Source organism: Numenius arquata, chromosome 4 (assembly GCF_964106895.1).
Source record: "Numenius arquata chromosome 4, bNumArq3.hap1.1, whole genome shotgun sequence".
Classification (NCBI taxonomy): domain Eukaryota; kingdom Metazoa; phylum Chordata; class Aves; order Charadriiformes; family Scolopacidae; genus Numenius; species Numenius arquata.
The window spans coordinates 2,863,959-2,891,510 of NC_133579.1; the positions used below are offsets into that span (position 1 = coordinate 2,863,959).

At 43.3% G+C, this 27,552-nt stretch overlaps 1 protein-coding gene across 5 annotated transcripts in view; it reads left to right on the forward strand.

Moving 5' to 3' along the window:
- The window catches only part of STAU2 (staufen double-stranded RNA binding protein 2), a 191,642-nt gene that overhangs the window by 54,131 nt on the left and 109,959 nt on the right, over window positions 1-27,552 (forward strand). For all 5 annotated transcript variants that reach the window (XM_074146274.1, XM_074146275.1, XM_074146276.1 and 2 more), the window contains 4 exons: window positions 7,130-7,289; window positions 12,493-12,600; window positions 20,295-20,507; window positions 24,768-24,905. In XM_074146274.1, coding sequence (XP_074002375.1) covers window positions 7,130-7,289; window positions 12,493-12,600; window positions 20,295-20,507; window positions 24,768-24,905 — 619 coding nt within the window. The remainder of the gene's footprint in view (window positions 1-7,129; window positions 7,290-12,492; window positions 12,601-20,294; window positions 20,508-24,767; window positions 24,906-27,552) is intronic.

Sequence of the window (27,552 nt, forward strand, 5' to 3'; positions counted from 1 at the left end):
CCTGCACCAGGACAGGTTGGGGGTGACCTGCTGGAGAGCAGCTCTGAGGAAAAAGACCTGGGAGTCCTGGTGGACAACAGGATGCCCATGAGCCAGCAGTGTGCCCTTGTGGCCAAGAAGGTCAATGGCATCCTGGGGTGCCTCAAGAAGAGTGTGGCCAGCAGGTGGAGGGAGGTCATCCTGCCCCTCTGCTCTGCCCTGGGGAGGCCCCATGTGGAGCACTGGGTCCAGTTCTGGGCTCCCCAGTTCAAGAAGGACAGGGAACTGCTGGAGAGGGTACAGCAGAGGGCTACAAAGATGATGAGGGGACTAGAACAACTCTCTGATGAGTTAAGGCTGAGGGACTTGGGTCTTTTTCGTCTGGAGAAGAGAAGGCTGAGGGGGGACCTGATCAACACCTATAAATACTGAAAGGGTGGGTGTCAGGAGGATGGGGCCAGTCTTTTTTCAGTGGTGCCCAGGGACAGGACAAGAGGGAACGGGCACAAACTGGAACAGTGGAAGTTCCATCTAAACATGAGGAGGAACTTCTTTGCTGTGAGGGTGGCAGAGCCCTGGAAGAGGCTGCCCAGAGAGGTGGTGGAGTCTCCTCTGGAGACATTCAAACCCACCTGGACACGTTCCTGTGGGACCTGCTGTGGGTGACCCTGCTCTGGCAGGGGGTTGGACTGGATGATCTCCAGAGGGTCCCTTCCAACCCCGTATCATTCTGTGATCACCTAGGAATCTTTTTTATGTAAGAGTTTTCTCCAGAGGAGAATCCTGACCTTTGCAGCCGCCTTGTAGAGTGCAGGGAGATGCATGTTCTTTAAATGTAGGTAGTTTTAAAACTTCCAAAACCTATTGAGTCTGCACATGTAGTGGTGTTGTTGCAAATCCTGACTGAGAGAGCAACAGAGGGCTAAGGAGTGTAGGACTGATGTTTAGGCATTCTTGTGATGGTAAACATTGTGCTGATAGGTTATTGTATAATAATCAGCAAATTCTGTATAAATACTCCCAAGATGGCTAATGCTCTCAGTCCTTTTTAGTAACTCAGATGTAATACACTGGGAGGGTTTGGTGATGATCAGTGACAGATGATATCTTATCTTTGCATGGGGTTATTCCTTAGAGGAATGTGTATCGTCAGGATGCAGGACCATTCGGTATTAAAACTCAGTTTAATCATTGAACTGTGATTTCGGATTGTAATATTATGGTTAGTTTTAAGGCTTTGGATAATATATTCTCTGTCCTCACGACTGACAACAGGAGGGTGTTTTGATTCTATTTGACACGCTCCATGTTGCAGAGAAGCCAATATCCTCACAGATTTTGTCCATTTTCTGAGGATTTCAGGTGCTCCTTTGCACTTTTCTGGCAACGTTGATATTATCAGTGCTCGGTTAACTCTGCTTGAGGCCAAGCAGAGCAAGAAAAATTTAATCAAAACCATGTAAAAGCCTAATCATTCTGCCAATGCCAAAGAGCTGCATGCACGGGCTGAATATCATTTTTCCATATTATCACATAAATAGCTCCCTAAACACTCTTTAAAAGAAAAGGTGGGGAGGGGTGAGGGAAAAGAGAGGGCCTGTTGTGGGATCTGAATTTAGAAAGTGGATTAAGGTTCATGTGTTTCATCCTTTGCATGTAATGGAGAGAAAGGTAGGTCTAGTAACTCAACAAGGAACAGGAACTTCTGATGGATGTTGTATTTTCCCCAAATCTATGTAGATACAAACAGCACTGCCACAGTTCTTTTTATTTAGAGAGGATCATGAAGTAACAAGGTGGGATGTGCTGTCAAGGTGCCTACTGCTTTTGCCTGGCAGAGCTTATCCCATGCAAAGCTGCAGCTAAGAGATGCGGCCATTTCCAGGTTCTAGTTCTAGATCTTCTGAGAACTTTCTCTGGGATGGTGGGAGAATTCCTCACAACTCTTCATGGTGTGTGCCATTGTGGCCAAGAAGGCCAGTGGTCTCCTGGGGGGCATCAAGAAGAGCATGGCCAGCAGGTGGAGGGAGGTCATCCTCCCCCTCTGCTCTGCCCTGGGGAGGCCGCATCTGGAGTCCTGGGTCCAGTTGGGGGCTCCCCAGTTCAAGAAGGACAGGGAACTGCTGGAGAGGGTACAGCAGAGGGTATGAAGATGATCAAGGGGATGGAGCACCTCTCTGATGAGGAAGGGCTGAGAGGCCTGGGGCTGTTGAGCCTGGAGAAGAGAAGACTGAGAGGGGACCTCATCAGTGCTGAGCAATATCTAAAGCGTGGGTGTCAAGAGGATGGGGTCAGGCTCTTCTCAGTGGTGCCTGGTGACAGGACAAGGGGCAATGGACACAAGCTTGAACATCGGAATTTCTGTCTGAACATGTGGAAAAACTTCTTTCCTGTGAGGGTGGCAGAGCTCTGGAAGAGGCTGCCCAGAGAGGTGGTGGAGTCTCCTTCTCTGGAGACATTCAAACCCCTCCTGGATGTGTTTCTGTCCAGCCTGCTCTGGGTGACCCTGCTCTGGCAGGGGGTTGGACTGGATTGTCTCCAGAGATCCCTTCCAACCCCTGCCATTCTGTGATTCTGTGAACTTGAGGGTGCCTGTTGCTCCAGGGAAAGGAAAGATACAGGAGGCTGTGGCTTCTAGGAAGCTCTAGCAGCTGCCAACAAGCTCTGTCAGCTACTGACCAAAAGCTGCATTGAGCTTTTCTTCCAACACCTGTTCAACAGGTAGTAACGACAAGCCCACAGAAGTGCACAGCCTGGACCACCGCTCCCTGAGACAGCCAGCAGATGCAGATGGGGAGGCGGTGGTCTTGTCTGCAGGAGCTGTGCGCCATCAGAGGGTCTTTATTACCAAATAAAGGAGATGCAGGAAGATGTCAGCAAACTGTGCTGTCATCACTGGAGCAGATGAGTAAGAGATCAACTGGATCTTCTCCGAGACCCTGCAGGTAAAAGAACCTGAATCCCCAACCATACCAAAGGAGGAGCAGGAAGAGTTAGTGCTTATTGGCCTGGGAAATGGGGAGTCCTGTAATGGCAAAGGCTGGAAGCTTGTAGCTTCTGGTACCAGGAGGAAAGCTTCTGTTCCACCTGCAGATCTGCAACTACAATTTCAGTGCCATGGCATCAGGTGAGGGCCTCTCAAAGCATCTAAGCCCTGTAGCACCACCACAAGGAAGCAGCAAGTGATACAGCGGGAAGCCTCTTACTGCAGGGGTTGGAGGCCACCATCTGTGAACCTGACCTGCTGTGTAGGGAGGTTTGGTTCTCACCAAGGGCTTTTATTGGGATATTCTGATAAACTGCCAAGGACTGTCTGTTCCTCAGACTCTTACCTACTGATGCTTTTCATTGCGGGCACCAGTCTTTATCAGTGATCTAGACAAGGGGATCGAGTGCACCCTCAGTCAGTTCACAGACAACACCAAGTTGGGTGGGAGTGTCGACCTGCTGGAGGGCAGAAAGGCTTTGCAGAGGGATCTGGACAGGCTGGATGGATGGGCCGAGGCCAATGGGATGAGGTTCAACAAGGCCAAGTGCTGGGTCCTGCCCTTGGGTCACACCAACCCCCTGCAGCGCTCCAGGCTTGGGGCAGAGTGACTGGAGCTGCCTGGCAGAAAAGGACCTGGGGGTGTTGGTCAACTGAACATGAGCCAGCAGTGTGCCCAGGTGGCCGAGAAGACCAACAGCATCCTGGCCTGGATCAGGAACAGCGTGGTGAGTTGGACTCGAGAGGTGATCATCCCCCTGTACTGGGCACTGGTGAGGCCCCACCTCCAGTGCTGTGTCCAGTTTTGGGCTCCTTACAGTAAAAAAAGCCATTGAGGGGCTGGAGCGTGTCCAGAGAAGGGCAACGGAGCTGGTGAGGGGTCTGGAGCACAAGTCTTGTGAGGAGCGGCTGAGGGAGCTGGGGGTGTTCAGCCTGGAGAAAAGGAGGCTGAGGGGAGACCTTCTCCCTCTCTCCAACTCCCTGAAAGGAGGGTGTAGCCAGGGGGGGTCGGTCTCTTCTCCCAAGGAACAGGGGATGGGACAGGAGGAAATGGCCTCAAGTTGCATCAGGGGAGGTTCAGATTGGATATTAGGAAAAAATTTTTACACAGAAAGGGTTCTTCAGGATTGGAATGGGCTGCCCAGGGCAGTGGTGGAGTCCCCATCCCTGGAGGTATTTAAAAGCCGGGCAGACATAGTGCTTAGAGACATGGTTTAGTGATGGTTTCTGTCAGTGTTGGGTTGATGGTTGGACTCGATGATCTTAAATTTCCTTTCAAACCCAGGCAATTCTATGATTCCATGAAAAGAAAGGATTTTTCTCCTGTGAGGGTGGTCAAACACCAGAGGCGCAGATTGCCCAGTGGCCTGTTGAATCAGCCACCCTTGGAGATACTCAAAACCCAACACAAAGTGGCCTTGACCCACAGTCTGCTCTAACTGACATGCTTTGGGCAGGGGGGTTGGACTCCAGAGCTCACTTCCCACCTCAGCTATTCTGTATTTCTGTCGTAAAGAAAGGAAAGAATTTCAGAGGGATCCCATTAGTCGTGCAGAGGAGCCAGGGACAGACAGCTCTAAGCCAGCTGTGGAAGAAGTGGAGTTGATGGTGATTATACTGATGAAGCTTTGAATAATTTTTCCCTTGATTTTATATGTGTAATATTTTTCACTTTGGAAATATAGTTGTACCTATGTTTGGCGTCAAGGGCCTGTTCTGATTCTTGGATTTAAATTTTTTCAAGCTATTATTTACATCTATTGCCTGCGTATTCTCTAAATTTATTAATGTTCCCTAAAGCAATATTGCAAAACAAATAAAACTAATAAATCAAAGGAAAGGGCTGATATAGGGAGCATTTTATGCAAACTCATTAAGTGATGGGAAAGGGTGAAATTCTGCCTTTCGCATTCAAAACTACCATTCTTTTTGAGGTAAATCTCAGTCCGAAGCCACTGTCCTTTTTTAATTGTAGATCTTGTCACATTGGTAGTGTCTCGGTGTTGTCTTGGTACCTTTTAGAAGCAGAGGGAGGCAGAAGGTCAATGTTGTGTGTCAGAAGCAAGGAAGAACGTAGTGGAGTGGGGTAGAAATGACCATTCTTGAACCATCTCTTTCCATGGTTTGACAGCGGATTTGTTAAGGAATGGCACCGTGGTGTTTGAGTTTCGTTAAGCACGTAGGAGCTTTGCAGTGTTCTCCCAGAAAGACTGGTCAAACCCTGGAACGGGTTACCTGGAGATGTTGTGGAACCTTCATCCTTGGAGATCTCCACAACACCCTGGACGATGTAACCTCAGAGTCTGACCCTGCTTTGGGCGCTACGTTGGGCCAGATAAACCTCCAGGAGCATTTCCAACCTGAGTGATTCTATAATTTTATGAAAATGTTACCTAAGCAAATGCGTTTCCAGGCCTTAATAATTCCCTGTAACTGTGTTAAACTGTAAACAGGAAAGCAAAGCAAATACCCGCTTTTGGCATGTCGTAAAGGTAACTTAGCTCCCCCCTCCGAGGCCCTATAGCCACAGGCGTGTTGGAGCCGCTGTTACGGGTTTTGCTCTTTCCATATAAATGTATTTTTAGAATTGGGCACAAAGTTCAGGGTCGCTGGGACTGGAGTGTTCACGCTTGTTTGCATTTGAAGCGTGCTGCTCGCTCAAAACCCTTTTGTTTTATAATTGAAACAAATTAATTACAGTTATTAATGAAAAGTCTGAAAGTCTTCCTTCAAAAAACATCACCATCCGTGTCAACAGATGGAAACGGAGAGAGCCTTGATCAGGATCCTTTAAGAGGAAGAAGGATAATGTGGTACTTTGCTGTGCTTTTGGAATCCTGGGCTTTTTGACATTGACATTGCAGTAAAATAGGGACAAGTTATTTGTCAGAAATGAGAAACCGTTTCTGATAGGGATGTATTTTTCCAAGGACTAAATCTCTGGTGTGTTAGAAAGGCCTCTGAGGAAGGAGCCAGAGGCGGACCGGACCACAGAGCGAAACGCATGGAGCAAGTTCCCTCACCTACGTAGAATATAATTAGAGGAGGTTTGGGAAGTGTTCTTTTAAAAGATTATAATTTTAACAGTGATTAATTATCGGTGCTGAATTGCTAAGTCTGGGGAGGGTGGAGGTGGAATACCTCTCTGTAGAAATTCCTTCTGTGGACAAGCTCTTCTGTTTGCAGTTGTCACCGTGCTGTGACAGCACCTCCCAAACCCAAGAGTGGCGTTAGGTCTCTTTTCTTCATTCACCGGTAGCCAGGGACGGGTTTCAGGGCAGGGAGGGTGGGCTGGGTTCGCTATTTTTATGACTGAAAATAGAGATGTGGAGTTGATGATAGGAACAAAGATCCTTCTTTCTTTGAGGGATAATAGCTGCGCCGGTTCGTAGCAAAACGTTCAAGGTTTTTGCTTTATCTTTCACTGTCTTTCAGACATATTCAGCAAAACAAACCCTGCCATTATATTTGGAAATTTTTCTGTAGGAAGGGAAAAAAAAAGGAAAACAATGTGGTGGTGATTGCTGCTTTTCATTCAGTGCCTGGAAAATGTTTGGCTGTTACAGGAGGAGAGCTTCTCCCTACCCTCTGTTAGACTTGGGAAGAGCACTCCTCCTCATCCTCTACAACAATTTCAATACTTGAGCTTTAAAAAGAGGGTAGAAGGACATTGTCCTGGTCCCTCGCTCTCTGCCGTCTGGCTTTTTGTCGTCCCCAAGAGCTGAGCCATGCTGGCGGGTTTCAGATGAGAGACCTCACAATCCTCCGGCCCACTTTCCTGTGGGACAGGAGTTGTCTCCAAGGCTTGGCTTCCACTGGAGCTCTTGGTTCTCCTTGTGTTTAATCTTCTCAAGACTCAAAGAGAAGATTTGAGTCTCGAGAATTGTCGAGACTCAAGAGGAGAGCAGAGCTGGGCTGTTGGGCCGAAGTATAGTAGAGAGCAGAACCCTACAAACGTGGGTGAAGAGCTGGTTTGTAGGTATGAGCTGCTGCCAGAGCTATGGATGGCCTTGCTGAAGAACCGTCCACGTATTTGAGCGTTAGGTCTTACTCTGTGAGAAAAAAAATAACGTTTTCTACCTAACTACTGCTCTGTATTACATAAAATTGATGGTTAAAGCCTGTAACTTGCATTGTCGTTTTCTTTCCCTGGCTTCTTTCCAGGTATCACTGCCCAGTGCCTAAAATTTTCTACGTCCAGTTAACTGTGGGCAACAGTGAGTTTTTTGGTGAAGGAAAGACTCGTCAAGCTGCTAGACATAATGCTGCAATGAAGGCCCTTCAAGCTCTCCAGAATGAGCCTATTCCAGAAAAATTACCTCAGGTTTGTGTTTCAGAAAACTGTTCCTCATCTTCACGTTAAGATACCAAATTGAGCAATTTAATTGCCAGTTTTTCAGTGCATAATTTTTAGTGGTTTTTTTTTTTTTTTTTCATATTAGCCTTGGTAATTAGGAAGGTAATACTAACAAATTGTTGGTGTTATTTCTTTATAACAGCACACCTAACATGGGACTAGATTTAAATAACAAGAATAAGTAGGGATTTTAAAGATGGGATTATCAATAGAGATTAAGTAAAAAATAAAATAAAAATAAAATCAAATATTTGAGATTATACCGAAAGTAGAAGAAATGTCCATTTAATGAGTGGCTTCATGGAAAACGAATTATGAATCTTAAATGTGTGTTGTGCCATGAATGCGATCTTTACAGTCGAAATAACTTGTCCCCAATGTACCTGAGAATGTGACGGGGCTCACTGAGAGCTACTGGTCACCATTCTGATGGTTTTAGGCTTTTAGGTCCTTAGTCCCTTTCTAAATAGCAAGATTTCTCACTGCTGTGTTTGTAAGTGATCTATATTGCTGCTTAAAAATGAAAGTGTTATGTCATATTTTAAGAAATACCTAACAGAAAAAATCATTCTCAAAATAATCTTTGCAAATTGAAAGAACAAATATAATAAAATTGCCCAGTCAAATAAGCCAAAATAAATGCATGAGGAGACAATCTTTTTATTTTGTGTGCTTTCTGCTGATGCCCGTTGAACTCCTGTGCACTAATAGTACCTTCGGTGTCGTGTGGTAGTTTTGAGCTGCTTTTTAAGAATGGAAATAATTTTCTGTGTTAAAACAAATCTTTGTTCTTTCTGCCTCACCCTGCGTTTACGTCCTCCTTTTGATCCAAAGAGACTTTGACTCACCCTTTTGTTTTGCCATATTATTTTTCTGGATCAGGAAATTCTCTTTAAAATCACTTACTATAGTTAATATTGATTTTTTTTTTAAAACAGGAAAACTATTAAAAAAGAATATCGAAAGCCTTAGGAGGAATCTCTGTTTCCGTTCTCATTGTTAATTCCCTTCCTTTCTCTTGGTTTCCAGTCAAATGGAATGCTAAGGAATGGTTGATAAGGAATCCTTAACACAAACCTGAATGGGAATCTCATATTATTGAAAGATGTTTTTAGCTCGGCATATTCTTAATCTTTGAAAATTATACGTTAAATATTATATTTCATCAGAGGAATCTTTGCATTCAAGATACCCATTAATCAGTATGGAAATTAAACCGCTAAGTGCATGGGGTAGTACGTAGTACAGAGAAGTAAATAATACGTGCAAGTAACATTGATAGGTACCTGGCTTGTACACTGGGTTTTCATAGCCCGTGAGCATATGTAATTTACCTTGCAAAAGTAATAAAATCTTTAATTAACATTCTTGCCTAATTGAGTCTATTTAGTGTGTATTGACATCAGTGTCTGTTAGGATGCTCAGGCTTTTAGAAGATATAGTCACGGCAAATTGAGTTTCCTAAATACTTGTAGCATACTCTGGTGTTGCCTTTCTCATGTGCTAATGAAGTAACTTCATTCTTCTCTTCACCACCATAAGTTACGTGTGTAAACTGAATCACAGCCACAGTTGGCTGTGAGAAAAATAGGCAAGATGTGTCCAGGAGACGATCCTATAGATTAGGTGAGATGTTCACATAGTACTTGTCAGACGCGTGGGAGCACTGTGAGTTTCTCTTGCAGCCGTTGAAGACCACTTGGGAAACTGTAGGATCTGCAGAAAGGAGACTAAACCGAGTCCTCAGGAAAACCTCTGTGGCTTGGTCATGTTGAGGGGAAAGGAAGCTGGTTGTGGGCTAGTTGTGAAGAAACATCTCTGTCACTGCGTGGATTAGAGTTGTAGGTGACTGGAGAAGGCTGGAGGTAACGCTATGCCCTAGGTCATGGTGGAGTGCAAAGAGCTGCATCACGTGGGGCTCAGTGGAGCTCTACAGAGAACTGGAGCTTGGTTGAAGTAGAGCTGAAGGGCTTCATGGAGCCAAGGTTCAGTCTCCTCCCTGCTGTTGGTTGTGTGAAGCGCACGCAGGGCTGCCACACAGGGGTGGGGTATGCCCTCACCATGGGACATGGTCCTGCTCAGTAAAACTCAGCTTCCTTCAGCATAACTGACCTGCTTGGGTCAGCCGTGGAAGAGGATGGATTCACCATTCCTGAAACACCGTGTGTGGATCAGTCAGTACGTGTTAGAGCCTGGCTGGCCTCAGTTACGTGGGTAGATTCAGCTTCTTTCTTCCCCCATCACCACCACTGATCTTCCAAGGAGAGCCAAGAGGAGAGCAGGGACAGAGCTGCTGGTACCCATCTAGCCCTGCATCCCAGTAGTAACTCTGTGAATTTCACTGGGATGGGATGCATGGATTGTAGCACAGTAAATACATGAGTTTACCTTTTGGCCTTCCTAACCCTGTGTCATAGAATCATAGAATCATGGAAAGGTTTGGGTTGGAAGGGACCTTAAAGATCATGGATTTCTGGCCCCCCTGCCCTGGGCAGGGACACCTCCCACCAGACCAGGTTGCTCCAAGCCCCATCCAGCCTGGCCTTGAACCCCTCCAGGGATGGGGCATCCTTAAATGAAGGCTTCTGTATATTCTTCTTTCATTTGAAGATACGCTTTTTTTCCCCTTTTTAAAAAAGAACTTATTGAAGGATAAAGTCTTTTATCCATATTAAGAGGCGCGTTGCCATCTTAATACTTCATTGCACAAACGTGTAGAAGAGCGAAAGGTGAGCAGAGGCGAGAAGCAGCCAACAGACAGGGCAGGGTCCCAGGTGAACGTGAACCTCCTCTCGTGAAAGAGCCATTGTGTGTCTGCCAAGGCACCGCTGCCGGCTCGGAGACGGGAGGCAAAGGAAGGCCTTGCAATTAAAGTGTCAGTTGTGGAATGAGGATCAAATTTAAATACAAAGTACTTGAGACGCTCCTGAAGGTATTTTATCTTCCTTGGGGAAGCCGTAGGACTAAGGCGTGAAACTTCATTGCCTTAAAGTCTCTGATCCTCCCTGTTCTCCGCTCACGGTTCGGCTCCCGGCTGTGTTTGGTGGGAAAACACGCAAGGACTCAAATTGTAAAGGGCAGGAGGGACAACGGCGGATTTTCTAGACGGATATGTTTGTATTAATCGTGAAATTTTAAACAGTATTTCCTACTTTAGAGACTGCATATCTGCTTAAGCCAGCCTATAGCTAGGAAACCTAAACATTCGTGACTTAAAGGTTTGGTGACAGTCCAGTGGGCTTTATATTATTTTATGTACATTATGCCAGTGATGGATTATTCCCTATTTCAAAGATAATTTGCAGGATATTTCTTCTAAATTCACTTAGCTTTGTTTTCTACCTAATTGGTATTTTCTTATCTTTGCTAAATGCCACAAACAGAATCAAAAATCTCTCCTCCATCTACACTTACAGATTATGCTTAAGGGATTTTGAATCTTTTTATAGAACTGATTGTTTCCATAGTGTTTCAGTGTAAAGTTCTTTCTTCTAATCAGTAGGTTGTCCATGTAGCTTTTTTTGTCAGCTTTTCAGATTATCAGTGTCCTTTATAAACCACAAACTTCATTAAATACGATACTGAGTAAGATTCTCGCTAAGGTGTTTGCAGAGTAGTAATACCCCGCTCTTTATTGTGGGTGCTCTTTATATCCCCAAATTGTATTTTTATTTTTAAACATTGGCCCTTTGACTCTGTTCAGTTGATCTTTCTGAGTGAACCTAATCAATGCTTTGCCTGTCCTGTAAATAATGACCTGCATTCTTGATTTCAGCGGCACTTGACATTTCATTATATGAAATGAGCTGGAGGTCCTACATAATTGCATTCTAACTACCCTTCTTACTGCTTTGCACTGCCCCCTTTTTTTTCAGCCGATTCTATAAACTTTATAAATTTTTGGTTTGTATTTAGGTCCAGATCAACATCAGGGACGTAAACTGCTTTTTCAGACTCAACATTTTTCTGTTTAATGAGACAAAAAGTGCTCCAGGTCTGCGTGCTGTAGCTGACTGCTGGGTTTTTGGTCCTACGTTATCTTAAAGATTAATGTATTAAGAGTTAACAAATAAAAGATTGATAAATTTCATTGTTAATGTGAAGAACCGAATGTTTTTTTCATGTTATTTTATAACTTTAGTATCTGCGCTTTGTAGATGTGCCGGTGGCTGAAGATTTAGATCAGCCTTTGTTTTGTAAGATGGGAGCTCTGCAGGATTCCACCTAATTCCACCCGAGTTGCTTTGATGTTTACCTCCACTAATAAAAACTTAGGAGCCTGGCCAAGGTTACGTGGTTGTTGAGAGATCCCGGTTTGAAACATTCAGGGCTCTGCAGTTTGAAAGTAGCTGGAAGTGGAACCTCTGAGGACTAAGGAAGATGTGGCCCTGGGGGACAAACACCAGAAGGTGTTGCAGAAGGCAACTGATCCCCAGGGCAGTGGTTGTCTGAGAAAAAGAAGACTTACCTAAAGCATAAAGCAAAGCTGAATTTTAGGCAGGATAGTGTTTGCGTGTGCCTTTTGTTGTTTTATCTCTTAGCCTCTCTGTTTGTTATGTTCCTATGGATAAATAAATAACGTTCTGTGTTGAGCAAGCTGTTCTCTGTCACTACCTTCTCACACTGGCCGTAACTCCCAGAGGGAAGTCGATGGAGGGGCCATCAACCAGCTGGACCTGCTGAGGACACCTGTAACCTGGTGACCCAGTCAAAGGCAGGGGGGGGTGTCACCGAATTTCTTCTGAGAGAAGTACAGTCTTCTCTACTTTCTGAGAAGGCTTCTTCCTTGCTTGGAAGGGGCACCCACAGAGAGACTGAGGAACAGGCCAAAGGCTCTGTTTGATCCTCACGTTTGACACAAAAAGTGTGTATTTGGATGATTATTATCCCTGTCGTTAGTCAGACTAAAATCCACAGAAGTTCTTTTGCCGTCTGCCATTAATTTATAAGTCAGTGTGTATGTGTTCCTTTACTATGCAGCATAAGTGCATTATATATGGCTTCGCGGTCAGCGGGTGCCTGTTAACGGGACGCTGAGGCGAATGGGCAAACACTGATTTACAGCGCGACCCGAGAACTCAAAAGTCTTTGAGAAATCGGGGCAGAAGCATATGAGATCTTCCTATCTTCTAAAAACTGTAATATGTGATTTTGTTTTCTTCCTTTTCAGAATGGAGAAACAGGAAAAGAATCAGAAGAAGATAAAGATGCAAACAAGTCTGAGATCAGTGTAGTGTTTGAAATTGCTTTGAAGCGCAATATACCTGTCAGTTTTGAGGTAAGTGTTACATATTTATGTTTGCTAAAAAAAATTAAAAAAAGTGCCACTGAAACTCAACGTGGTTAAAAATAGTAATACATTATGAATTTGACATTTAAATGAATGCAAATTATAAATAAAAAAAATGGTGGTGTATCAGAGTCTAAGACACTGAGGTTTTTTTATTAAATGAGGTGTTTTTTTCAGGAGTATTGGGGACCTAATGCTTGCTTGCAAACAAGTGGATGGCAGAAAGGCAGTTCAGTCATCTTCTATAGGGTGCCGTGGGGTTAGAATCAGTAGCCACGCTCCATCTGATTGGAAATAATCTTCAAAACAGTGAGCCAAAGGCTCTCCTTTAGCTGTAGGCTTTCATACACTACGAAAGTTCCCACAGAGAGACTTTGAGAAAGTCACGGGTATCTTTTTATCTTCCACGCTGTTTGATTCCTTACCTATCTCTCCTGAGATAGGTTACCTTCTCTCCTGAAGCCCTCGTGGTTTTTTTTTTCTCATTTCACATGATTTTATCTATGAACCTGCTTCTGACACTTTTGTTTACCTTCAGTAATAATATTTGGAATAGCTCCAATGCTATCAATGGACTAACGATGGGAGAACGGCTGATGGTAACAGGAAAATTTTTCCGATGAGAAAGCTCTTACAGAACCTGGTTGTAAAAATCTGTTGTTGCTGTGGTAGGAACCACCAGACTCTCAAGTTGAGGGTTTTTTTCCCCTTTTGTTTATTTATTTTTTACTGCAGAAAATGCTAATGTGAGTGTCTCTTTAAAGTTTTATTTTTCTGCTTTATGTTTCACATTGAAGCTGAGTATATATGAAGGAGGTGGGTGATGCCTGTACTGGTGATGGTTATTTCTTCAGTGCTTTTTCCTTTGGAAGTATAGACGCACGTTTGCATGCCGAAAAAACAAATTATAGAATCATAGAATCATCCAGGTTGGAAGAGACCCTTGGGATCATCGAGTCCAACCATCTACCCTACACAAAGTTCTTCCCTATATCATATCCCCCAACACCACATCATTATGCTTTGGAACACCTTACAGTGTGCACTTTGCTGCTGTGTTTGGCCTATATCCATGAATTGACCAATGTCAAATGAGCTATTTGGACCTTCTTAGAAATCTGAGAAATCTCTCAGAAGTTAAGGGAGAGAGCCAACGACAAAGAATATTGGTTTTGCCTGAGGACTTCCTCAGTATAACAAATGGATGTGCGCTTCATATATACGGTCCATATAATATGGACTAATTAGGAAGTTAATCTGGAGTCCTGTGTCCAGTTCTGGGCTCCCCAGTTCAAGAAGGACAGGGAACTGCTGGAAAGAGCCCAGGGTAGGGCTGTGAAGATGATCAAGGGACTGGAGCATCTCTCTGATGAGGAAAGGTTGAGGAACTTGGGTCTTTTATTCTGGAGAAGAGAAGACTGAGGGGGGATCTGATCAACACCTATAAACACTTAAAGGGTGGGTGTCAGGAGGATGGGGCCAGTCTTTTTTCAGTGGTGCCCAGGGACAGGACAAGAGGAAATGGGCACAAACTGGAATGTAAGAAGTTCCATCTAAACACGAGGAGGAACTTCTTTGCTGTGAGGGTGGCAGAGCCCTGGAAGAGGCTGCCCAGAGAGGTGGTGGAGTCTCCTTCTCTGGAGACATTCCAAACCCACCTGGACACGTTCCTGTGGGACCTGCTGTGGGTGACCCTGCTCTGGCAGGGGGTTGGACTGGATGATCTCCAGAGGTCCCTTCCAACCCTGTATCATTCTGTGATTAAGAGAAAGTAAATTCTTGGGGATAAAACTGTGGTGTTTGGGTGTGTTGGTGTATCAATTTGCATCTGCATGGAAAGAACATGACTCTTGTGTAATATCAGCCATAATGGGAACATGTGCCTGTGTTTCAAAAAGGAAGCTTATAATTAGCCTTTCAGTTTTCACACATCATTTTCTACCTGAAGTATTTAAAAGTATTTGGAATGGTTCCATACAAATCAACGCACTAAACTAGGAGGAGATGAATGGTCCCGGGTGACAGAATAGCTCGGCGGTTGAACGGAGGGATAGTGCTTTGAATGGCGTCTTAGCTTCATTCCTGAGTTTCAGCTTATTTGAGGGGGAGCTTCTGGGAAGGAGAGAATGAGGCAGAGATACTTAGTGCAGGAAAAGCCTGATGTCTCACTTGCCAAAGAATGTTAACAACGTTGAAAAAAGACAGTTTCTTGCTCTCCTGACAGGTTTTGTGTTATTTCCTTCCTTTAAATCTAAGTATAGGTGACATTCTTAAATGGAGTTTTGATTGAACTCGATCCTGGCTTATATTTCAATAAAACTGCTAAGCAATTATGGGTAATCCCCAGGACCTGATGTTTCTAATAGGATTTTATTTACAAATGGTTTTGTGTTATTCCAGGCAGGCATCAAAGCTTTCTCTAGTTGTTTTTTTTTTTTTTCGTGTGTGTGTGCAATAGCTATAAAATGATCTGCCTTTTCTTCAGCTGACGAAGCTCCAGCCAATATTCCGACAGTGCCGAGTTACGCAACGAAGTCGTGGTCGTAAAGATACGGAAAGTTCTCTGTAAACACGTCCTCGGAACCGCACAAGGGGTGGCAAATAGGGAGAGTGTGCAGAACCCCCTGGGTTTCCATCCTGCTTCGTGCAATATGGCTAGTTTTAATTGCTTAGGAACTTTAGCATGAGTTTTAAGGATTTTCTGCCTATTAAATCATTAATTAAAATAAAAGCATTCATTCTAAGAAGGAGCAAGCTTTACTCCACACTTCTCCCTGGTGCATCCTGAGCTGACCTTTATTCATCAACTTTGAAGTTGGAATGCAGCTCCTCTAACGCGTTTGTGGGACTCTCAGTGAGCAATTTTTAAGGAGGGATACAACCCTGATTGCTGTAGGAATTGTTAGAATAGCTGTGAAATGATCATTTTGCTTCTTATTCCCTCCGTATTGACAGTAGGCTAAAGTCTTGCTTTTTTTCAGTTCTCTTCCAAACATACATGTTTTTTATTTCCTACCTGCCAGTAAGGAGCTGGGTGAGCTGGGAAGACAGAACTGAGCTCAGTAGCTTCAGGTATTAGAATATAGAATCATAGACTCACAGAATTGCCTGGGTTGGAAGGGACCTTTCAGATCATCGAGTCCAACCATCAACCCAACACTGACAGAAACCATCACTAAACCATGTCTCTAAGCACTATGGCTGCCCGGCTTTTAAATACCTCCAGGGATGGGGACTCCACCACTGCCCTGGGCAGCCCATTCCAATGTGCAATAACCCTTTCCCTGTAAAAATTGTTCCTAATATCCAATCTGAACCTCCCCTGATGCAACTTGAGGCCGTTTCCTCCTGTCCCATGGCCTGTTCCTTGGGAGAAGAGACCGACCCCCCCGGCTACACCCTCCTTTCAGGGAGTTGCAGAGAGCGAGAAGGTCCCCCCTCAGGCTCCTTTTCTCCAGGCTGAACCCCCCCAGCTCCCTCAGCCGCTCCTCACAAGACTTGTGCTCCAGACCCCTCACCAGCTCCGTTGCCCTTCTCTGGACACGCTCCAGCCCCTCAATGTCTTTTTTGTGGTGAGGGGCCCAAAACTGGACACAGCCCTCGAGGTGGGGCCTCACCCGTGCCCAGTACAGGGGGACGGTCACTGCCCCAGTCCTGCTGGCCACACTGTTCCTGATCCAGGCCAGGATGCTGTTGGCCTTCTTGGCCACCTGGGCACACTGCTGGCTCATGTTCAGTTGACCAACACCCCCAGGTCCTTTTCTGCCGGGCAGCTCCAGCCACTCTGCCCCAAGCCTGGAGCGTCCATGGGGTTGGTGTGACACATGTTGGGCTGTTTCAGATTATCATTTTATTTTCAGTATTTTCCTTTACTTTGGAGTATTCTTTCGTTTTCTTTTTCTCATTCTCACTCTCAGGAGTGAGGGGGTAATTGTGCCTGACAATTATTGCAGTTTCTTGTGTCCCGGTCTCTCATTACGGTGAGGCCGAGATTCTGTATTTGGAAGCAGGACCCAAACTGCTGGCTCTGGGAGCCTCGACAGGCTCTCAGCGGGAAGTTTCACACCCGGCTGGCTCCCGCTCTCCTGGGGATTGAAGCGTATTCGTATCGGCTGATTGACATACTGAGTAGCTCTCTCTGGGTTTTGTGTGATGGTCACCTTTCCTCACTCCAGTTTTAATAAAACATCCAGATGTGGGGAGGTTTTGGGGGGTTTTTTGGCTTTTTTTGTTTGTTTGTTTTTTAAACTAGGAAAACTTGGTATGTCTACCAGAATATAGCAGTATTTTAAAACTTCTAAATTATCATGGATGTAGGTGTCAGGGTTTGTTGACCTGTTTTTTTGTCTCCTCCATCATTTATTTTTTTTATATCCATTTAATCTCATGGTAATCTTTTGAATATTCTATCTGGAGTCTCATCAATAATTCAAGCCGCGTTGCTCTTCGTTGTAATCGTGCTGCTGGTTTTCATTTGTCAGCGTGATTCATTAAATTGAGCCAAATTCACTCTTGATGTAACTTGACCTTAAATGTGTTTTGGCCCCATGTGTTTTCTCTTGCTGGAGTTATTCTTTAAATCAGCGGAACAGAAAAAGAAAAGTGTATTGAACTGTCACCCTTAATCAAATTCTCAGCTTTAAATTAGCTGTGATTTGGTCCATGGGTCGTGTCTTTCAACTGAGGAAATAGTTTGATGTACTAATGTATGTAGTATTCTTGGATAGCAAAGGCTGAGTTTCTTTATAGTGTTTTCTGTCCCTTGGCGTACAGCACAACTGTTTGAAACCGTGCGGAGTAAAGAGATCTAAAATCCGGGGTTAACCAAAAATGTTGTTAGGTAAATATTTGTTTTGCTAAATTACCAAATTTGGATGTTTCGCTTAATCCGAATCCCATTTGAGTCCTGTGGCGTTCATTCCATTGACAACACAGACTTTTTTTTCCATTTACACACTAACAAAGAACCAGTTTTGAATGTTTTCCAGGCAATTATTTACCTTGTGTCACATACTTAGAAGGTTAAAAGATGAAAAACACACCGGAATACATTAGTTTTATATTGAGAAATATATTTCCATGTATATGAGAATATAATCTGAGTTTGTATTGACATTCTTTTTCATATATATATGTGTGTGCATTTTTATATATATATGAGAAAACTTATATAAAACTAATATTTTAGGAACTCGGCAATTATGTTTCTTAAGCAAGTTATTTTGTCCTTTTTCATCTGGTCGGTATAGACATTCTTGTATATTTTATTAATACATTATACTGTGTGTAAGTAGAAACACCTATATAATGGTATTAGTAAGACCACATAAAGATTAAGGACCTTAGTAAGGTTAATTTAGCCATGTTTTACGGCCAACGTGTTGTAATGCTTGGATAGCAGTGTACAGGGATGGATTAAGTTATGACTTTAAAGCGGAGTGGGAAGAAGCGCAGCGCGGTGAAGGTGCTCAGTGCTGACACAGAGCCTGGCTGGGCCTGAGAGCAGGAGATCCTGGTGCTGGGCACCTTCCCCTGGGTCAGCACCTGGAAAGCACTGCTGCCTTCACAGAATCACAGAATGACAGGGGTTGGAAGGGACCTCTGGAGATCATCCAGTCCAACCCCCTGCCAGAACAGGGTCACCCACAGCAGGTCCCACAGGAACGTGTCCAGGTGGGTTTGGAATGTCTTCAGAGAAGGAGACTCCACCACCTCTCTGGGCAGCCTCTTCCAGGGCTCTGCCACCCTCACAGCAAAGAAGTTCCTCCTCATGTTTAGATGGAACTTCCTCTGTTCCAGTTTGTGCTCGTTCCCTCTTGTCCTGTCACTGGGCACCACTGCAAAAAGACTGGCCCCATCCTCCTGACACCCACCCTTTCAGTATTTATAGGCGTTGATCAGATCCCCCCTCAGCCTTCTCTTCTCCAGACTAAAAAGACCCAAGTCCCTCAGCCTTTCCTCATCAGAGAGATGCTCCAGTCCCTTGATCATCTTTGCTGTCCCTTCTCCAGCAGTTCCCTGTCCTTCTTGAACTGGGGAGCCCAGAACTGGACCCAGTCCTCCAGCTGGGGCCTCCCCAGGGCAGAACAGAACGGGAGGATGACCTCCCTCCACCTCACCTCGCACGGTGGGCAACTTTCAGGTGAGGTGATCGTGAAAACACTCCTGAAATTATTACCTGGAATCTGAGAGTGGGAACACTCCTGGACTACACTAGAAAAATCCCGTGCTGGCACAGATGTTGTCTTATTCTGGGAAAATGTGGACAAAGTTGTCTGTTAATTTTCATTTTGTGTCTTTTTATTGATATACGCTGTGATAATTGTATTTACTGGGTGAAGTTGCCACAAAAGAGAGCTTAAGAAAGAAATACAAGCCTAAGGAGACCTCATTACAGTGTAACAGCAAAACTAAATAATGCAAGGGACATGACCTTGATAAAAAGAACTTTAATGCAAAACATGTTGTAATAATATTAAGGCTGAAGGTTTCGGCCCATTAAAAATTCAGTTATTACACCAAGAAGGCCCTAGCACTTTTCCCTCGGTTCCCTTGCACTCAGGCATTACACTTCTTCCCCAAATGGTTTGATGTAATTGCACCTACTGAAAAAATATGTATTTGTATTGATTTTGAAGATAATGCAAAGAGGTGCCTGTCGGATGCTTTAATGTCTCCTTACACACATTACACGTAACAAAGATTAAATTAGGTAGCTGCTTCCGCCCATCAAACAAAATAACGGAACCTGTTCCCAAATGAGGTCTCTAATTCCTGATAGACATTGTCCAGACCAGTGAATGGTACGTACATGAAGGGATGGCTTTCTTAGCGCTTGCAGCGCTGGCATTTATTGGTGAGTGCACCCTAACAGTAGAGCCTTCTAAAAGGAGATGGTGGTGGGGTGTGTTTGTGAAAATGAAGACAGAAAAAGGAAGGTCCAGCGTTCAGAACTTCATTTTTTTCCATACTATTGTAACTTCTAATAGCAGCGAAGTACTTCCAGTGGGTTTTCTCCCTGGCATCCTGAGTATGTTTGGAAGGGAAGGGAATAAATGAAACTTTTTTGGACTGATTGGCCTTTGTGGGAGTTATGGTGGCCCTTTTGATAATTCCTTATGGTCCTGTTGGGAGGGACAGCTGAGAGGTGGGGAGGTGAGACTGTGTCAGCCTTTCAGCTGTACAGGATGTCGCTGAGTTGTGAACACCCTATGTTTTAATGATAATGGATAAAAAATTACGAATGGGTTGAAGTTGTGCCATATAAATATAGTTTTGAATATATTTTCTGTAAAGGAATAGCCAAAGCCTGCAGGACCTTCACAAACTGGATTTCTTTAGGACCTTGCAAGAAAAAAACCAGCAGCCTTAGTTTAAAAATGCATTATTGTTGTGTATTGTATTACGGTATAAATCTTTTTTAAAATACAGGTCTTTTGTATTTTCTGTACGACACTGAATATGATGGTTAGATTTGCCTTATCTAATTAGCCTCAATTTTCTGTCCTCAAACCTGGTACCGTCCTTAATACGTGTCCAGATTTTATGAAAACCCTTCAGTCCCTTCAAAGTGCCTTCAATTAGCAGGAAAACTACATTAGTAGTAAGCACATTGCGGAAATACGAACCTTAAGTTACATTCTTGTAGGGTGATTTGACTCAATGCTATTTTTGCTTTACAGGTGATTAAAGAAAGTGGACCCCCCCACATGAAGAGCTTTGTGACACGAGTTACAGTCGGAGAATTCACTGCAGAAGGAGAAGGCAACAGTAAGAAACTCTCAAAGAAGCGTGCTGCGATGGCTGTCCTACAAGAACTTAAGAAACTTCCTCCTCTTCCTGTGATTGAAAAGCCAAAACTTTACTTTAAAAAACGGCCAAAAACAATATTGAAGGTATGTGACCGCCTTTGACAGAATTAAGAATGTTTGCTCGGAAAGTAGCAGAGGTACTCAGATTTTAAATCAGTCAAGGCTTATTTGTCATTTTCTGTTGATGCTGTTAGTCGTTACCCTGTGCTAATGTGCCTGGATTTCTTAGAATTCTGAGAACGCTGTGGAGTTCTCACCCGTAATGGCTTGTGAGGTGCTCAGCTTGAGAACTATCGCTGAAGTCTTCAGGGATTTCGTTCATCCAGTGGAGGATCAAACCCTCCAAGCAGCTCTGTACGGCCGTGTGAATTCTTAGCGTCATCTCCTCTGGGAAGCCCTACTAGCATATATGGTGGTTCTCTCCATGGTCTTTCCTCCCTCCCCAGCTGGAAGAGGGAGAGAGATATCTTTAGGCCCCTTCCCTTGAGATATTCAAGGTGAAGCTCGACGAGGCCCTGGGCAACCTGGTCTAGTTGGGGGTGTCCCTGCTGACTGCGGGGAGGTCGGACTAGATGACCTTTGGAGGTCCCTTCCGGCCTGGACCAATCTATGAATCTATGAATCTATATAGGAAATAGTAGATATATGGGGAAATGGTGCACAGCCCAGCTTCCTCCCCTCATGGATCTAGATTCGGGAGTTTTGTGGCTCCGGCTTCAATTTGGTTTGATTTTTGAAAGATTTGAAAGGCGGCCAAGAGGATGTTGACATCTCGGCCTACTGTGTCACTTGACAAGCACCAAAGGACAATGCTTTTTTTGTTTCCTTTGCCTGTGTTTGCTCTTTAGCTCTCAAACACAGATAGAAAACTGACTGCAGACCAGCCCACAGAGGGCTTGTGGACTTTGAACCATTAAAACATGCCCTGTCTTGGGGGCTATTAATTTGCTTCTTGCTGCACTGATGAGGCTTCCTTTAGAGGTTCTGGATTCTTGTGAGCTGAAGCTTCTTAAACGATGCTTTTATTCTTGGTGGCAGTAGATTTATTGCTACTTTCTTCAATTCAGTGAGCCTATGGCGACTGCCTCTGGTTTGTCTACTCATCCTAAATTCATACAAAACCAAAGAGTCTTCTGAACTAATTAGTCTTCCAAATGATCTGACAGAAGCAGCCACGCACTGTGTGTGTATTTGTGAAGCATCACTACCTCATCTCGGCACGGAACAACTAATCAGATTAACTTGTCAGCTGTTCAGTGCTGAAGGTGAGGCTTTTGGAGTCCCCAAAATCCGCTACATTTCATTTTATTTTAGAAAGCATTATTTTGTGAGGAAGCAGTTAAACTCTCTGTACATGATTTTCTATTGTCTGGCATGTTGGATAGTTATTTAGGTAAACATAAGGGCACTTTAATAGCCTTTCATACTCACTGTAACTCAGGGTAAATAATGGTGGAGAGTTGCTCGCTTGCTCTCTGGTGTTACGGAGGCGCTTTTGCCCCACGCTATGCAGGTCAGGAGCCTGGAGACTAAAATTGCAGGAAAAAGCAGGAGGCCTTCATGTCCGAAACCCGTCCTTCAGAATACACTTTTAGGACTTAAATTTCATCTCTTTTTCTATATTTTCCTGTTGTTAGTTTAAAAAAAAAGTGTCGAATTATGTTATGTCCATAACTTGCACTATGTTAGGCAGGACAGGGTTATAGCAGAGGGGCTCAAACTCAGTCCTCATCGAATGTTCCATTGAGAGATTGTAAAAATCAGTAAATCAGTACTTACTTTACTACTATTAGAAATTCGCGTTGAGCGCAGAGTTCTGTAGGAGCAGCCAACACAAAAGCCTTCTGAAATAAGCAAGTGTTTTGGAGAGTGCAAAACTGAGTCTGCAAAATGTATAAAGGTCTTTGCTTCATCATCTTCCTCTTTCCATTTGCCTTCAAAAGAGAATGAGTGATTTTTCTAAAAAAACTAGGTTAATTAGATACCCGGCTCCTACTGAAATTCTGGGGATCTAATTCTTGAAAACTTCTAGGGAATAATAAGCATAAAAATTTTTTTAATGGAAAACCATCAACACTAATGCAGCTTGAAAGCTGCAAGATCTGAAAAGGCTATTGGCTCCAGCTGTCTCATTTTGCAAAGTTTTTCTCCAGAAAGATTCAAAGGGTATAATAATGTAAAAAGCTCTGATGTTGCCGTATACCGTTTAGCATTACAATCTTAAATTGAATTCTCCAAAGTTGGCCACGTTAGAAAGAGACATTAATAGTCCAAATAACCTAGGTATGTACAAGTTTTTTATTTTTTGAATATCCAAACTTCTGAAATGCTTTCAGCGTGCCCTTTGCTTTTAATTTGACCTGTGTGTGTTTTGAGCATCAAAAAAAAAGTGGCAACAATAGCTTCTTTTTATTTGTCTATATATTTATGAGGCTGTATCTGATGGCCTGCACTTTATTTAGCCTGCTCTGCGTTTTGTCTCTGCCTGGCTTCTTGCCCACGCAGCTGCCCTTGTGCATGACATTGTCTTCATTCTTTCACCTACATCTTCTCCAACAGCTTCAGCAGTCGCGCTGTGTAGGATTCGCTGCAGAGCTTTCTTAATATAATATCCCTCTCTGGTCTTTGCCTTCGGTTGCTAATCATCTCTTTAGGTTCTGCACCACTTGTTTGTTCTTATTTGAGAAGGTCAGACGAGCATGACTGCTGATCTTCTCTTCTCCTTCCTGCAAAGGGCTTCACGAAGAGGAAATAGCTCAGTAACATTAAAACAATTCTACATTCAAATGCCATTTACATTTGCAAGTTAGTTCTTTGTGTTATGGTATGGTATGGAAATCAGTTAAATATGACTTCGGAAAATTTTTTGGGGGGTTTAAATTTCTTCCCCTTAATATCTACAAACAAATATTTTTGTAACTATTTGCTTTGAGAGAGCATTTGCCATGTAAGTAATACAATATTAAGAGGATTTCAGAACTAGGTAGTTTGTAAGGACTGTAGTTTTTTACCTGTCTGTGTAATCTTGGACAGAACAGTCTCTCAGTCCTTTGGTTTTCCCCCCACCAGATCCATTCCCCCACCAACCGTGCAGTTTGGCATGGTATTGTGAGGATTATTGTCTGTTAAGCGTTTGAAATACTTTTTGGGTGCCTCACAACAGGCAACGTTTCGTGCCATTGGAATACTCTAGCTTCACTACACAGAAGAATTTTGAGGGTTAATTCCTATGACACACAAACAGAGTGAACCATAGAATCCCAGAATTGCCTGGGTTGGAAGGGACCTTTCAGACCATCGAGTCCAACCATCAACCCAACACTGACAGAAACCATCACTAACCCATGTCTCTAAGCACTATGGCTGCCCGGCTTTTAAATACCTCCAGGGATGGGGACTCCACCACTGCCCTGGGCAGCCCATTCCAATGTGCAATAACCCTTTCCCTGTAAAAATTGTTCCTAATATCCAATCTGAACCTCCCCTGGTGCAACTTGAGGCCGTTTCCTCTTGTCCCATCGCCTGTTCCTTGGGAGAAGAGACCGACCCCCCCTGGCTACACCCTCCTTTCAGGGAGTTGTAGAGAGCGAGAAGGTCTCTCCTCAGCCTCCTTTTCTCCAGGCTGAACACCCCCAGCTCCCTCAGCCGCTCCTCACAAGACTTGTGCTCCAGACCCCTCACCAGCTCCGTTGCCCTTCTCTGGACACGCTCCAGCCCCTCAATGTCTTTTTTTATTGTAAGGAGCCCAGAACGGGACACAGCCCTCGAGGTGGGGCCTCACCAGTGCCCAGTACAGGGGGATGGTCACTGCCCTAGTCCTAAAAACCACCTAGACCTTGAGTTGCGTTGTAGGATGGAAGGCAGGAAGGTGGAGAGAAGCAGCTTCCTTGTTATATTGCAGATCTTTTTTGTCCCTACATAAATCCCACCTCTTCTTAGCCTACTGCATGTTCAAGCATCGGAGCAACCTATTTTAAGGGGTTAGGGGGACGGAAGGGCCATAGAAATAGGGCAATGAGGTATAATTGACTGATGAATCTGCTGATTTTCATCCATCCCCATAGGGCCTCTGTAGATAGATGAGGATATTAATTGCTTACATATTCTTACATTACACTGCCTGCAACAGGGGCAGACAATAGGGGCATATTTTTTGCCACAGTTTTGAGCTTGAGGATTCTTATCTTCTGTCTCATGATCAGAAGATGGGAAGAAATTTACTTCTTAGTCTCTGAAAGGGAGTATTAAAGAAGAAGTAACCCTAGTAAGTGATTCAATGAAGCAGCGTAATAGCTGTAGGGATATATGCTGAAATAATGGTTCTTTCTTTTATACCTGTTTCAGACTGGGCCAGAATATGGTCAAGGAATGAATCCCATCAGTCGTCTGGCTCAGATCCAACAGGCCAAAAAGGAGAAGGAGCCAGAGTATGTTCTTCTTTCAGAGAGAGGGATGCCTCGCCGTCGAGAGTTTGTTATGCAGGTATGGTCTGCTGTCACACTAGGGAGAAAGCCCTTGCTATGGTACATTCAAACTCAACCAAAATGATGGTATAATATGAAAGGGATCCCTCTGCATTTAGCTCTTCGCTTTATGGTCAGTTAAACAGGAGGAGTCTGACATACAGCATCAGGAAGCCTGTTTGAACTTTCCTCTTTCTCTTGGTGAAACAAATGGCCATTAGGTTATGTGCCTTCTAGATACTTTTCTCTTAGTGGTTTTGCATTTTTTATACTCTTCTTAATTTTAGTTCACCTGATGGTTTCTGTCTTTATCCTTGATGGTTCATGATTTATTTACTTTTACTTGTCTTTTTAAAAACAAAGTTTTTTGCTATTGTTGATCAGGGAATCGCAATACAAACAAGTATTCTCACATACGGGTATGAATATCTCCACGTTACCAAACATTTTGGTTTAAAAAAATAGTGTTGTAAATCTTTTCAGATTTTCAGTTCCTTTGTGGCTTTGTTCATATCTGAGATACCACCAAAAAAAAAGCCTTCCATCACGTGTTTTAGCCTGTCCAGTTAAAGGCTCTGGACCTAATACAGAAACAGTAGATCATTAATGTTTCTTTAGTTTTTAAATTAAGAACATTCACAAAGATTTAGTATAACTGTGATATTTTGCTAGATAGCGCAACAGCAGGTTGAGAAAGATTAGGAACAGGAAAGAATTCTTTCCTCTTGTGTTTTCACTCAGGGGTAATTTTGTGCCGGAACAATTCAGAACAGCACAGCTCAACATGTTTTGACTTGTTGTCTACAAACCACCCCAAAATGTCACTTCTCATCACAAGCAGAATTAATGATGTTCCAGCACGTCCTTCTCCAGAAAATTAGTTACGTTTTCACTTAAATCTTTAAGTTCCTCCTTCATGTCAATCAAGACAATCTTCATTTCCTTGGACCTCAGTGGTCTTTCCCTGATTTATTATTTTTCTCTCTGAAGCAAAAGAAGTTATTGGGTTCCTTTTGTTGCAGATTCTGATTTATGAGTATAAACTTGGATTTCTAACTTTTTATGCTGCGTAAGAGTATCTGAAAAAGCATTCTGATCCTATCACAGCCTGCTCCTTTTCCCTTACTCAGACCCCTGTGGGAGCGTCCACAGTTAGAGACGGTTGGGTGACGTGTCGGAAGAGGACAGTGTAATGCACTCTGATATTAGAAAGATGGGCTGAGAATCTGGTTTTCCATCAGAGGAGTCTCAATAATGGCAAATCTTTGGTTTGAATAAAAAAAAAACACCTTGCAAGCAGTGAATACGTACATAGGACTAGGGGGAAGGGTTTTAAGCTGAAAGAGGGGAGATTTAGATGAGATCTCAGGAAGAAATTCTTTGCTGTGAGGGTGGTGAGACCCTGGAACAGGTTGCCCAGAGAAGCTGTGGCTGCCCCATCCCTGGAGGGGTTCAAGGCCAGGCTGGATGGGGCTTTGAGCAACCTGGTCTGGTGGGAGGTGTCCCTGCCCAGGGCAGGGGGTTGGAACTGGGTGATCTTTAAGGTCCCTTCCAGCCCAAACTATTCTGTGATTCTATGATAAGATTCCCTTTTCTAGGAAGATTTGTGAAAGAAGGAGTCAAAGAAATCCCATAGTTCAGTTGCTTTATTATGTATTCTTTTAAACACCGTAGCCCCATTTTTTACCCTTCTGTGATATTTTCACACTAAAATCATCGTGTCGTTTCTCCCGCCTTCAGGAAGTCTCAGTGGGTTCATTATGAAATGCAGAAAACCTTATCAGAATAAAAAGCCTTTGTATAAACTACTTAAACAATGTTTTCATTTAATTTAATTGAATGTGGAAGTAAAATATCCAGAGATAATATGTTCATTTTTATCTGTCACACAAAGAGCAAGTTTAGATGTGATGAAATGGATCCAATTACTTGTCCTGACCACTAGATAAACAGAAGAAAACCTCTGATGACATTAGTTGGTGTTCTGTTCCCAAAGTTAATTTCAGAAAGCTCTTTCTCTTTGTAGTCAGACCTTTAATCCTTGATAGAGGTTATAATAATAGCTAAACCGGTTTTACAGGTCTGAGAAATAGCAGCACATTGATTTATTGTGAGTTATGTTATAAATTATCATTTTGTCTTGTCCCATTAAAGTCCCTCAGTTTTATTGCATATGAACTTGTAGCAGATTGTCTATTTTCTAATTGTGATTGCGGAACTGCATGAAAAATAAGGGGTTTTTTTCCAAGATTATTAATATTTCTGTATTAGGTAGCTGAATCTTTTTGTTTAATTATATATGTACTTTGAAGGGATATTCCTGTTCATTAACATTTATTTACAACCTCTTCTTTGTATGTAAAATTAATAGGTATTTCAGTAAAGACAAATTAAAACTTTTAGGAAAATAGGTACATGGTAACTTGAGGAAAGTGAATAATTACTGAGTAACAGAAATTACTAAATAACATTTAGTATTTATTTAACAACTCTATGCCTGTTTTCACAATTATTTTAAAGCTCTTTCCGGACTGTTTCAGTTTTTTATTCAGATCATCTCGACTATTGTATTAGTTTTATTTTAGTTCGGTTCCCTCTTTTTAACACATTTCTGAAACCGTACACTGTTTTAAGAGAAAATCTGGCAAATAAAATGGGTTAATGGT